We start from the raw sequence: 14,388 nt of genomic DNA on the forward strand, positions 1-14,388 counted from the left end.
TCACTGTCATCTGCAGCCTGACTTTTGAACAGTCTCAATGATCTAGCAATTTCTGAAGGACTTGGTGGACTTAACTCTCAAGAGTACAGGTACAGCATCTTTAAGTGGACGAAGGTACATCACCATGGCGGTAAAGCGTGGGAGAATGTGAGGCCTCCAAGCTAGATAAAAATACCATACCAGGATATGAAACTTCTCTACCCAGCATCTTGTTCACAAATGTACAGTCGCTGAAGAACAAGAGTGAGAACCTAAGGGCAAGATTGCTGTATCAGAGGGAAATGAGGAATTGCTGCGTCTGTGTTTCACAGAGACATGGCTCACTCTGGATGTGCAGCTTCTCAATTCACAGGATGGGCCGGACTGCTGATTTGGAGAAGGCAAAAGGTGGAGGTCTGTGTTTCATGATAACCTCTTTGTGATGCTTGGATGTAGTGGTCTTGTCGTACTCTTCTCCCCGGCCCCCCACCCGCCGAAGGAACATCTAATGATTAACTGCCATTCATTCTACTTACCAAGAGAGTTCTCCTCTGTGATCCTGACTGCAGATTACATCCTGCCAAAGGCCAGTGTTAAGTATGCACTCTAGGTAGTAAGTATAGCGTTCAGTGAACAAAAAACAGCCAACCCCAATGCCTTTCAAATCATCATCAGGGACTTCAGTCAGGCTTGTTTAAAGAAATCTCTGCCCAATTCTCATCAGTATATCACCTGCAGCACCAGGGATCCCAACATACACAACCACTCTATACAACCACAAGCAATGCCCACCATTTGATCTCTGGACCACATTTTGGGAAATCTGATCATTTGGTTGTCCTCTTCCTACCTGCTTACAGACAGAGGTTAAAGAGCAAGGCTCTGGAAGTAAGAACAACAAAGAGGTGGTCACGGCAAACAGAGGAGCAGCTATGGGATTGCTTCAGGTCGGTGGCCTGGGCCTTGTTCAAGGACTTATCAGAGGACCTGAACGAATACACCACAGTTGTCACGGATTTTATAAAAACAGTCGTCGATGAGTGTGTCCACACAATATCATTCATTCTTCCCCAACCAGAAGCCTTAGATGAACCATGAGATGTGCACTCTGCTGAGGGCCAGATCACTGGCATTCAGGTGTGATGATCAAGTAAAGTCCACGTATGGTCTCTAGAAGGCCGCCTCACGTGTGAAGTTGCACTTCTGGACCAAACCAAAATTCCTGGAGGGTGCTCAACAGCTGTGGCAGGGCTTGAAGGCTATCACCTCCTACAAAATGAAACTAAGCAACATAGGTGACAACAAGGTTTTGCTCTCAGATGAGCTCAATGTCTTTTATGCTTGCTTTGACCATCAAAATATGAAGGCAGCCTCATGAACTCCTACAGCCCCTGATAATCCTGTGATTTCAGTCTCTGAGTCCAACGTGAGAGCATCTTTGAGGAGGGTGAACCCAGGGAAAGTATCTGGCCCAGACATGGTACCTGACCGAGTACCGAAGATCTGTGCAGATACCTGGCTGGAGTGTTCACCAATATCTTTAGCCTCTTGTTTCGGCAGTCTGCTTCATGCAGGCTTCAGTTATACTGGTGCTTAAGAAGAAGGTTCTGACCTACCTCAGTGACTATTGCCCACTAGTACTTGTATCCACTGTGATGAAGTGCTTTGAGAGGTTGGTGATGTAACTTAGCAGCTCCTGCCTGAGAAGCAATTTGGATCTGCTCCAATTTGCCTACCATCTGCTACCATCATGACAGGTCAACAGCAGCTGCCATTTCATTGCCTCTTCACTTATTAATCCTGGAAGTGAAGATGCATAGATCAGGCATTCAGTACTATCATCTCCTCAAAGCTAATTAATAAGCTTCAAGACCTAGACAACAATGCCTCCTTGTGTATCTGGATCCTGGATTTCCCCACATGTGGGGACATCATTCAGTTTGGATTGCAAACAATATCTCCTCCACATCTCCATTAGCATAGGGGCACCACAAGGCCGTGTGCTTAGCCCCCTGCTCTCCTTGGTTTATACTTATGACTGTGAGGCTAAGCACAGCTCCAATGCCATATCGAAGTTTGCTGATGACACCACTATCATTGGCCGAATTGAAGGTGGTGACAAATCAGCGTGTAGGGGGGAGATTGAAAATGCGGCTGAGTGGTGCTACAGCAACTTCTTGCTCAATGTCAGCAAGGCCAAGAAGACGATTATTGACTTCAGGAGGAGGATACAAAGGTCCATGAGCCAGTCTTCAGCAGGGCATCAGAAGTGGAGAGGGTCAGCAACTTTAAATTCCTCAGTGTTGTCATTTCAGAAGATCTGCTCTGGGTCCTGCACATAAGTACTATTATGAAGAAAGCATAGCAGCGCCTCTACTTTCTTAGAAGTTTGCGAAGATTTGGCATGTCATCTAAAACTTTGGTGAACTTGTACAGGTTTCCCCCGCCATCCGAAGGTAGAGCGTTCCTATGAAACGGTTCGTAAGCCGGAATGTCGTAAAGCGAAGAAGCAATCACCATTTATTTATGTGGGAAAAATTTGTGAGCGTTTGCAGACCCAAAAATAACCTACCAAATCATGCCAAATAACACATAAAACCTAAAATAACAGTGACATATAGTAAAAGCAGGAATGATATGATAAATACACAGCCTATATAAAGTAGAAATACTTTTCCACAATCATTGCCTGCACTGTTCTCCGTAGCGAAAATCTCACGCAAGCGCTTTCGGCAGAAACACGGCGCAAGTGCCATCGGCAGAAATTCTCACGCAAGCGCTCTCGGCAAAAACACTCTCTCCAGTAACCTTTAAGCTATGAAGCTGCCAAATCATACTAAATAACACGTAAAAATACACAGCCAATATAAAGTAGAAATAATGTATGTACGGTGTGGTATCATTTACCGGAATTGGGAAGTCAGCGCCGAGCACACTGATGATGGTGTGTTAGGCTGAGTCGTCGCAGGTTGGGGTGGTGCAGTGGCCCCCACCCTCCAGGCAGCGAACCGATACTGATTCGCGGAGAAATGCAGTGGTAGCTGGGAGGCACACAGCACATCTTTAAGAAAAAAACTGAAATAAACATGCTAATTAATTAGGTGCCGTCCAGCACGTAATTGTCGGCCCAGATCAGAGGCGATTGCCTCTGATCTGGCCGACAGTTACGTGCCGGGCGGCACCTAATCAATTAGCATGTTTATTTCGGCTTTTTTCTTAAAGACGTGCTCTGTGCCTCCCGGCTACCGCTGCATTCTCCGTGAATCGGTATCTGTCCGCGGCAAGGGGGTTGGGGTGGTGGGACACTGGGGTGTCATCTCATCGTCATCTGCTTCCATTAGGGCAGGCAGCTCATCTTCTCCTATGACTGCCCGCCTCGATGTCAAAGGTCGAGGTTCATCGTCTGCTGTGGCTGATGTGGAAGGCTTGAAACACAACAGCATGCTTGATTGCTGAGCCTCGTGAATTTTTCTATCATACAGTTCTTTGTAAGCACTCAAACCATCTTGCAAAATGCCCTAAACTGACATACCTTTTCAAAATTAAAGTCATACTTTATCATTGCAGCGAAAATCTCATGCGGTTGCTTCACGTTCAGTTCCTGGACAACTTCACTTTCGGTCCATTCGCTACTGCATTCGGTTTCAATTGTTATCCTTTCCTCTTCCAATTGCATCAGCTCTTCATCTATTAGTTGTTGGTCATGGGATGCTAAAACCTCTTCAGCATCATCTTCGTCAACTTGCGCAAGCCAAACTCACTTTGTCCTTACTTCGTTCACCACGATCGAAATGCTTAATTATATCTAGTTTTACGCTAAGTGTAACACCCTTATGAGCTCTTTCTGGCTTTTCCGATACCTTTGAACTCATCTTGCTAATGGCTGCTCACAGGCACGTGTTTAAGGAATGCCAGCGAGAATGCCGTTCCAAATCCGGGGGAGAGCGGCTGCTCGCGGCGCGCGCTGCTTTTTCTGTGCGCTGCCTTTTTTCGTAACAGTGAAAACACCTTCTGTTAGCGAAAACAGGTAACTAATGTAGATCTTTCGTAACAGTGAGGTTTCGTAAAGCGAACGTTCGAAAAGCGGGGGACACCTGTATAGGTGTGCGGTTGAGAGTATATTGACCTGCTACTTCACAGCCTAGTATGGAAACTGCAATGCCCTTGAACAGAAAATCCCACAAAAAGTAGTGTAAATGGCCCAGTCCAGCACAGGTAAAGTTCTCCCCTCTATTGACCATACTTACAAAGAGCACTGTTGCAGGAAAGCAACATCCATCATCAAGGACCCCCACCATCCAGGCCGTGCTCTCGCTGTTGCCATCAGAAAGAAGGTGCAGGAGCCTCTGGGCCTACACCACCAGTCTTAGAAACACTTATTACCCCTCAGCCATCAGGCTCTTGAACAAGGGAGATAATTTCACTTGCCCCATCAATGAACTTCACTCACCCCATCACTGAGCTGTCCCTACAAGTTGTCACTTTCAAGGGCCCTTCATCTCATGTTCTTGATACTTACTGTTTGTTTGTTTGTTTATTTTTTTTTCTTTTTGTGTTTGCACCGTTTGTCTTTTGCACGTTGGTTATTTGTCTGTCTGTTGGATATGGTCTTTCATTGATTCTATTGTTTCTTGTAATTACCATGAGTGCCAGCAAGAAAACGAATCTCAGGATTGTATATGGTGAAATATATGTAATTTGATAATTAATTTACTTCTGTTATGATGAAGCTGCAGTCTTAATTTTAAAAGTGATTTTACAGGTGACTGGGGTTTCATAGCCTGGAGGAGACCTAAAGGGAGGTGGAAGACCTGAATGTAAATGCTTTTACAATATTGTGGGATAGGGGTGCAGGAATGCTGCCTCAAATTCTTAAAGACTTCCATCGTGGAACTCCAAAAGACCAGTAGAATATTTGTGAATTCCCTTGTTACTCCAACAAGGCAATGTGTTCTTCCTGAGGTGAAGAACACAAAACTAAACACTCTCCTCCTCAGAACTGGTGGTCAAATTACATTTCCTTTTATTTGTATCCATACCCTTTTTGAATTATTGAAAGCATGCTGTTGACAGATATTGATTCATTTTGCAAATGTGATCAAAGCCCTTTCCTTCCATTACCCTGGACATTTAAAATTAAGAATATATTGTAGTTATTTTTTCCTTGATTCAAAGTTCATTGACCACAGCTTCACTCATTGGCTTAAATCAACTGAGTCCCTTTAGGACATGCCATTCCAGAGTGAACGCCATACTACCCTATTGTTGCTTTGTACAGATATCCAGTCCACTAAATTTCCACTCTTTTATTCATGGATTTATATAGAATTTTTTCATTTTAGAGATAATGTACAGTTTCTTTGAATATTCCCACTCTGTGAGTTTTTGCATTACTAACAGTCCAGCTCAGTTATCATACTGAATTTATTTCTCGGCCTTTAAAGCTAGTAAGTTTTTAAAACTTTATGTTCATCAAATTCAGGTAATTTCTGATCACTATTTATAAAATGTTCCTTTACCTTCAGCAGATTGTAATTCATGTTTAATACACATCGTTTATACAGATATAACTTGTACCCTAATTGGTTTTAAAGCATGGTAACATCATAAAATTTTCCAGATAGATTCTGGAAACTGTTGCCGTTTGGGGTTATGCAATGACTAAAATCACTCATTATTCATCTAGTTTGCCTTTCTCACTGGTTTAATCAACTCTGTGACTTGCTGCTCCTGTCTGAACAAATTATTACTCTATTGTTGCTTTGTACCGATACCCAGTTCACTAGATTTCTACTTTTCTTTGTGTTTGTATAAACCTTATTGTTGTCTCTTATGCGTTGTTCCCTTCACCTCTGCCCCAGTCAGGGAGTTGCAGACAATTCCTACTAGAAATATGCATCCTTGTGATTGCTCACTCCAGTTTACCAGTTCATCCAAAAGGCAATATCGGGTTTCAGAAAATCAGGTTTCTGGACATTCTTGTACTCAAATGCATACTCAGGACAAACTTACTTTTATACCTAGATAAAGGTTGCAGATGTAGTTCAATTATAACATTTAAGAGAAGTTAGGATAGTTACATGGATGAGAGAGGTATTTAGGACTATGGTCCAGGTGCAGATAGATAGGACAAGTCAGAAAACCAGGCTGGCATAGAATAGATGGGCCAAAAGGCCTGTTTACGTGCTGTAATACTCTGACTTCTCACTGCCTCGGTAAAGCAGTCAGCATAATCAAAGACCCCATCTATTTCAGACATTCTCTCTTATCCCCCCCCCCTTTCATCTGGCAGAAGATATACAAACGTAAAAGCCTGAAAGTGTGTACCACCAGATTCAAGGACAGTTTTTACCCCACTGTTATAAGACTATTAAACAGTTCCCTATTATGATGGGATGGAATCTTGAATTCAAAATCTAGCTCATGCTGTTTACCTGCGCTGCACTTTTTCTGCAGCTGTTACACGTTATTCTGCATTCTGTTATTACCTTGCTCTGACTCAATTCACTAAAATGATTTGATTTGTTTGGACAGTCTGTAAGACGAGTTTTTCACTATCTCAGTACATATTGCTACAAGAAACAAATTCCAATTTCAATTCCATGCTTGCTGAAGAACTAAATCTTCAAAAATGAAATGGGGTTTTAAGTTATATATCTAGCTTATTATTCAATGCTGAATATAAGTAGCATCAAGCAGGAGATATACTTTTATTTAGAAACTCAAGTGATACAGGTCAAAAATTGAAGTAAGAAAGCATTTAAAAGCAACATTTTGAATTTAAAGTGAGCTGGAATTGGTCCAGATTTTCATTATTTTCATTGATAGTAGCTTACTTAAGCATGAGCTTTTAAAAAGTTAAAGCTGCTTTTGAGCAACGTAACTAAGTCAAACATAATGTCCTCAATGGGACACTTCCAGTGAAGACAGTTCTGAGGATTAGCATACAGTAGTGTAGCCCTGTTTGCAATTTTTAAATGCTTATTAAGTGAACTTGTTTGCCTCACCATTTGAGATGCAAAATGACTCATACTTGATCACTTTTCTGTATCACTGAACTTCACTTGGTCAGACAGGATCTCTGCTTAAATTTGTTTCAGCATGCCCTGATAATGAAACATTCTTCTGATAACGTACTAGAGAATCAAGTTGTACATGCACGCAAGTCACAAACTACTGGCCATGAAAAATTATTGGTTCCACACAGTCCATTCAGTTTTGCAATTTAAAAAGTAAAATATCATTTATTTGCCATAAACACAAGAAATTTCACAGATGTTGGAAGAACTCAGCTGGAAGAATCGATGTTTCAGGCTGAGATTCTTCATAAGGACCTGATAATGATGACGAGTTCTGAGGAAGGGTCTCAGCCTGAAAAGCCAACTGTTTATTTCTCCATTGTTTCTTGTTCTGGCTGGGATTTAATGTGGCTTATTTTTAATATAATGGAGGTTGACAACATTTTCAATTTTCAAAATGTGAGGAAAAACATTGCTAGATAGAATGATGCAGAATCGCAAATAAAATAAGCAGCAAATCGGGTGGTATCTGTGGAGGGAGAAACAGTTAATAATTTTGTCAGAAGTGGGGACAGAAATAAAGAAAGATTTATCTTACGGAGAGGAAAAGATAAATTCTTTGATATGATGGAGACCAAGAGAGATTCAGTGACCTAATGGAGGTGGTGTGGACCAAACGAGGGTGTTAAGTAACAAAAATTATGTCTGAGGGAGGTGTAACAGAGTTAAATCTGAGATTATAAGAAGAGAGAAAATAAAGCAAAATAATTGTTAGAAATATGAGATGCATGCTTAAATTTCAATCCATTGTAGAAGGTTGTAATCCACAAAGTTGGAAACAGATTAAATTGAGGCAGGAGTAGTTATTTGTATTCGTGGTTTGTATTTTAACTAATGCCACCTTCCTACGATGAGCGTATATCACTTGTACCTTTTTTAAAAAATGCATCTCTTTCTTGAATATACTCTGTGGCAAAAACTGTACAATCTCTTCAGAATTTATTTTGAACATAAGAAATAGGAGCAGGAGTAGGCCATCTGGCGTGTCGAGCCTGCTCCGCCATTCAATAAGGTCATGGACTCATCTCCACCTACCTGCCATTTCCCCATAACCTTTTAATTCCCCTACTATGCAAAAATCTATCCACTCTTGTCTTAAATATGTTTACTGAGGTAGCCTCCACTCTGCTTCATTGGGCAGAGAATTCCACAGATTCCCCACTCTCTGTTCCTCCTCATCTCCCTCCTAAATCTACTCCCCCGAATCTTGAGGCTATGTCCCCTAGTTCTCAACTATGAGTGGAAATAACTTTCCTGCCTCTATCCTATCTATCCCGTTCATAATTTTATATGTTTCTGTAAGATCTCCTCTCATTCTTCTGAATTCCAGCGAGTACAGTCCCAGACGATTTAATCTCTCCTCCTAGTCTAACCCCCTCATCTCTGGAATCAACCTGGTGAACAACCTCCGCATTGCCTCCAAAGCCAGTGTATACTTCCTCAAGTAAGGAGACCAGAACTGCATGCAGTACTCCAGGTGCGGCCTCACCAGTACCCTGTACCGTTGCAGCATAACCTCCCTGCTTAAATTCGATCCCTCGAGCACTGAAGGCCAACATCCCAACAGGCTTCTTGATAGCCTGCTGCTCCTGCAAACCAACCTTTTGTGATTCATGCACAAGCTCTCCCAAGTCCCTCTGTACAACAGCATGCTGCAATTTTTTACCATTTAAATAATAATCTGCTCTTTCATTTTTCCTTCTAAAGTGGATCACCTCACATTTACCAACATTGTACTTCAGCTGCCAGACCCTTGCCCACCCACTTAACCTATTTATATATCTCTGCAGACTCTCCGTATCTTCTGCACAATTTGCTTTTCCATTCAATTTAGTATCATCAGCAAACTTAGATACACTACAGTCGGTCCCCTCTTCCAGATCGTTAATGTATATTGTGAACAGTTGTGGGCCCAGCACTGACCCCTGTGGCACATCGCTCACCACTAATTGCCAACCAGAGCAACACCCATGTATCTCAACTCTCTGCTTTCTATTAGTTAACCAATCCTCTATCCATGTTAATGCATCACCCCAAACTCTGTGCATCCTTATGGATAAGTATTTTATGTGGCACTTTATCAAACGCCTTCTGGAAATTCAAGTGAATAACATCCACCTGTTCCCCTCTATCCACTGCGCTCACTATATCCTCAAGGAACTCCAGTAAATTTGTCAAACAGGACCTGACATTACTGAATCCGTGCTGCATAGTCCTGAAGGATCCATTTTTTTTCCAGATGCATCACTATTTCTTATCTAATGATAGCTTCAAGCATTTTCCCAACTACAGATATTAAACTAACTGGCCTATAGTTACCGGCCTTTTGCCTACATTCTTTTTTGAACAGTGGCGTGACATTCGCGGACTTCCAGTCCGCTGGGACCTGCCTAGAGTCCAGATAGTTTTGATAAATCATCACCAAAACTTCTATATAACTTCTGCCGTTTCTTTCAGCACCCTGGGAACAGGCCAGAGCATGTGAGGTGCACATGTATGTAAATGGAAAATTAATAATCCTGATTTTAAAGCTTTCTAGAAAATATGTTGCTCTCGAGCCTAATTTCTAGAAATTTCCAGTAAATCAGCGTGGCTCTGTCTTAACTATTTTATTTGCTTGCTCTGGCATGACATTTCCAGAAACTGAAGTTGTGAATTCCAAGCCAACTTTAAATTCACTTGGTTTTGTTGAATTTTCAGTAATTGTGATCAATCAATTTGTTTTTTCAATCCTCTTTACAGAGCATATTATGTGTCACTAAGCATTCCCCAGCTGCAAATAAGTGAGATGCAAAGCGAAATGTCAAACTTTGATGGTTTACCATTATCAAGGGAAATGCAGGATTTACAGAATCGATTTAATACGATGATGCAAAGAATCAACAGCAACTCAAAGGTATGTTTTCCTTCACATTAGTTGTAGTCACTGGCCTGTTCAGGACTGCATGGTACACAAATCATCTTTTAATATTAAAGACACATTTTATGGCATGAAAGAGGCAAGTGATTGTTAGCAAAATAAGGTTTTAACACAATTATTCTGTTAACATTTGACATAAGATTTTCTTAAGGCATTCCTATTTGAAATTGATCACTTTAGAGCCATTACGTCTGTTGAGCAATGATTATCCTCTTTTCAAAAAGTATTTATTCTAGAATTTTAATTCCTATTTTAATATTACTGTCCATACTGTGATATGAGGGAGCATACATCATCTTCTAAAGCGTTTTAACATGTTGAATAATTGCGTACAGTCTGATGGAAAATAGTCTTTACCCAGCTAGAGCTTGCCATTTTTTGGATGCTGCTGTAGGTGCTTGGTCATTAGTGTGTGGTGGGGATGTCTAGCACAAATAAGTTAACCAAGAAGTTCTATTTTAACTTCATCAGTCCACAGGTTTCCAAAATACATCAGGCTTGTTTAGATGTTCCTTTGAACCTTTTGAATAGAACCTTTTGGCTGCAATGAGCAAAGGTATGTTCTAGTAATGAGCTAAACATCATCGACAATCTGTGGATAGACCTCAAAAGAGCAGTGCATGCAAGACAGCCCAAGAATCTTACAGAACTAGAAGCCTTTTGCAAGGGAGGATGGACGAAAATCTCCCAAACAAGAACTGAAAGACTCTTAGCTGGCTACAAAAAGTGCTTACAAGCTGTGATACTTGCCAAAGGGGGTGTTACTAAGTACTGACCATTCAGGGTGCCCAAACTTTAGCTTCGGGCCCTTTTCCTTTTTTGGTATTTTGAAACTGTAAAAGATGGAAATAAAAAAAGTTTTCTTGCTTAAAATATTAAAGGAATGTGTCATCTTTAACTTTATGCTTTTTGGAAATCAGTTCATCTTTTACTCGCTTAGCTATTCACAGTAACAGAAATTTTGACCAGGGGTGCCCAAACTTTTGCGTGCCACTGTATAAGCTACCTTATGTATTCTTATTTGTCGTGTTTCATTATTATTGTGTGCTTTATCTTCTGTGTTTTTGTTTTTGTGCTGCGTCAGATTCAGAGTAACAATTATTTTGTTCTCCTTACACTTTTGTGTCCAGGAAACTACATTAAACAATCTTAAATCTTGATTGTGTACACTAAAATTTGTTGAGACTGCTCAATACTTGTTAATCAGTGGAAGGCTAGCACTTGTTTGCAGTAAAAAAAATTAAGTGGATTTGCCACCACAACAATGTTCGATTGGTCAGTGAACTACGACAAACATACTAATATGCTATGCCTGTCTGGATGTTCCCTTTTAAAGATTGATGAGAAAGAATTAATATTGTAATTTGATTATTAAATATTTTTTGTATCATGCAATTAGTTCCACTCCTCTGGCTTCTTACAACAGCACTGCAAATCTTTTCCTTACAATTACTTGTACAATTCCTTATGAGAACCCAAATTGAATTGGCCTCCAGTATTTGCCTCCCTCTGCAGTGCACCATAGATAGTAACCACTTGCGGTGCTCTAGGAAAAGAAGAGTGTTTTCTTTGGCATCATATTCAGTAATTACCATCACTCCTAATGGATAAAGTTTATTTTTTACTAATTGAAACAAACAATAACTTGCACTTAAATAGCACTATTCTAATAGAAATAATTCCCAAACCAAATCAAGATTATAATTGAACAACATGTAGACTTGAGCCAAAAAAAAATGAACCCTAAGGAAATGTGGGTAACATTTTGGTCAGAGACATGTTTTAAGGAAGATTTTAGAGGGGAGACACTAAAATAGAGGTGTTAAAAGAAATTAGAGCTCAGATCCTACATACCCATGGATGGCAAATGCAGAGCGATACAATCTCTGCATGTTAAGGAACTGAAGTTCAAGTATATCCTTCTAGACCCCAGTATGTTTATCTCTTTCTGATGTATATAATCCATTAAATTTGACCCCATGTTCTAGTAATCCTTTGTGCATCTTCTCTATACCTTTTAATAATGATGTTGTTCAGTGCTCCCAAATTTACAAACCCCATTTCCAGAAAAGTTGGGATATTTTCCAAAATGCAATAAAAACAAAAATCTATATTTAATGGACAAAAGTACAAAGAAAAGATTTTCAATAGTTTTACTGGCCAATTTAATTTTATTTTGTAAATATACACAAATTTAGAATTTGATGGCTGCAACACACTCAACAAAAGTTGGGACAGAGTTAAAATAAGATTGAAAAGTTCACAGAATATTCAAGTAACACCGGTTAGGAAGACTCCACATTAAGCAGGCTAATTGGTGGCAGGTGAGGTATCATGACTGGGTATAAAAGTAGCGTCCATCAAAGGCTCAGTCTTTGCACGCAAGGATGGGTCGCGGCTCACCCCTTTGTGCCAAAATTCATGACAGAATTGTCAGTTCAAAAGGAACATTTCTCAACGCAAGATTGCAGAGAATTTAGGTCTTTCAACATCTACAGTACATAATATTGTGAAAAGATTCAGAGAATTCAGAGACATCTCAGTGCGTAAAGGGCAAGGTTAGAAACCACTGTTGAATGCGCGTGATCTTCAAGCCCTCAGGCGGCACTGCCTAAGAAACCGTCATGCTACTGTGACAATTATAGCCACCTGGGCTCGGGAGTACTTCGGAAAACCATTGTCACTCAACACAGTCCGTCGCTGCATCCAGAAATGCAACTTGTAACTGTATTACACAAGGAGAAAGCCATACATCAACTCTATGCAGAAACACCGGCAAGTTCTCTGGGCCCGAGCTCATCTCAGATGGACCAATAGACTGTGGAACCGTGTGCTGTGGTCAAATGAGTCCACATTTCAGCTAGTTTTCGGAAAAAACGGGCATCAAGTTCTCCGTACCAAAGATGAAAGCGACCATTCAGATTGTTATCAGCGAAAGGTGCAAAAGCCAGCATCTGTGATGATATGGGGGTGCATCAGTGCCCACGGCATGGGTGAGTTGCATGTATGTGAAGGTACCATTGACACTGAGGCGTATATTAGGATTTTAGAGAGACATATGTTGCAATCAAGGCGACGTCTCTTCCCAGGATGTCCGTGCTTATTTCAGCAGGACAATGCCAGACCACATTCTGCACGGGCTACAACAGCGTAGCTTTGTAGACACAGAGTGCGTGTGCTTGACTGGCCTGCTGCCAGTCCAGATCTATCTCCTATTGAAAATGTATGGTGCATCATGAAGAGGAGAATCAGACAACGGAGACCACGGACAGTTGAGCAGCTGAAGTCTTATATCAAGCAAGAATGGACAAAATTTCCAATTGCAAATCTACTACAGTTAGTATCCTCAGTTCCAAAACGATTAAAAAGTGTTACTAAAAGGAAAGGTGATGTAACACAATGGTAAACATGCCTCTGTCCCAACTTTTGTTGAGTGTGTTGCAGCCATCAAATTCTAAATTTGTGTATGTTTACAAAATACAATTAAGTTGGTCAGTAAAACTATTGAAAATCTTTTCTTTGTACTTTTGTCAGTTAAATAAAGGTTCACGTGAATTAACATATCACAGATTTTTGTTTTTATTGCATTTTGGAAAATATCCCAACTTTTCTGGAAATGGGGTTTGTAGTAAAAACCAATACACTGTCAGTAAGAAGGTGGCTGATGCATTCTATACAAATGCCTTAAATCAACAATATTATCACTATAACTGCACTGGTAAGAAATACAAATTATATGGTTTTGTACTAGTTAAATTAAACTTCTCAGGTTTTTCAGTTTAGAATCTTCAGTAATAAATTTTATAGACAAGTTTACTGTCACCAAATTTATAGAAGTCCTGAGCTGCAACATGGCTAAGAAGTTGTTTGCTGTAATTGTTTTGTTCAGATATCAAGGATCAAGAAGGAATTCTTGGTTTTTGCTTAGTATTTTGCTTTGCTCACTGAATAAATTAGCTTTAAGGATACCGGATGACACAGTTGTCTTTAATTTAAAATGGAGTGGTGTTATTCCATATTCATAGTCCTTGACCAGTTCTGCTCCTTGATGGTGTTGGAGCAGTGATTGATTGGAGCCCGGTATCCAAGTTTATGTAATGTACTGCAGAACTGCTTTGGTGCTTTGCTTTATGGTCTATTCAGAAATCGTCTTGCACAGAAAGAAGAGCTATAGTTGTAGCATGATCTATTCAGAAGTTCCATTGATCAAAAAAAAAGGGAGTAAAATGTCAATGCATTCTTCAGCCAGAGCTGATGAATACTCAAGGAAAAATAAGTTCAAATAGGAGGGAAAAGAGGGATATTTGAAATTAATTTTGCAAGGGCGTTACCTGGTGGTGTACATAGATTAGATTCCTGCAAGGAGAAATCACAACTGACCTTTTCCTTCAATCTCAGTTATTTCATTTG

At 40.3% G+C, this 14,388-nt stretch overlaps 1 protein-coding gene across 3 annotated transcripts in view; it reads left to right on the plus strand.

Annotated features, from left to right (window-relative positions):
* Positions 1-14,388, plus strand: part of LOC134351384 (lipid droplet assembly factor 1-A-like) — a 32,490-nt gene that overhangs the window by 3,971 nt on the left and 14,131 nt on the right. For 2 of the 3 annotated variants that reach the window (XM_063057466.1, XM_063057465.1), the window contains exon 2: positions 9,801-9,954. In XM_063057466.1, coding sequence (XP_062913536.1) covers positions 9,847-9,954 — 108 coding nt within the window. In that variant the 5' untranslated portion in view covers positions 9,801-9,846. Of the gene's footprint in view, positions 1-9,800; positions 9,955-14,388 lie in introns of those variants that run through there. The other variant, XM_063057468.1, reaches the window with a different exon arrangement.

This window comes from Mobula hypostoma, chromosome 9 (assembly GCF_963921235.1).
Source record: "Mobula hypostoma chromosome 9, sMobHyp1.1, whole genome shotgun sequence".
Classification (NCBI taxonomy): domain Eukaryota; kingdom Metazoa; phylum Chordata; class Chondrichthyes; order Myliobatiformes; family Myliobatidae; genus Mobula; species Mobula hypostoma.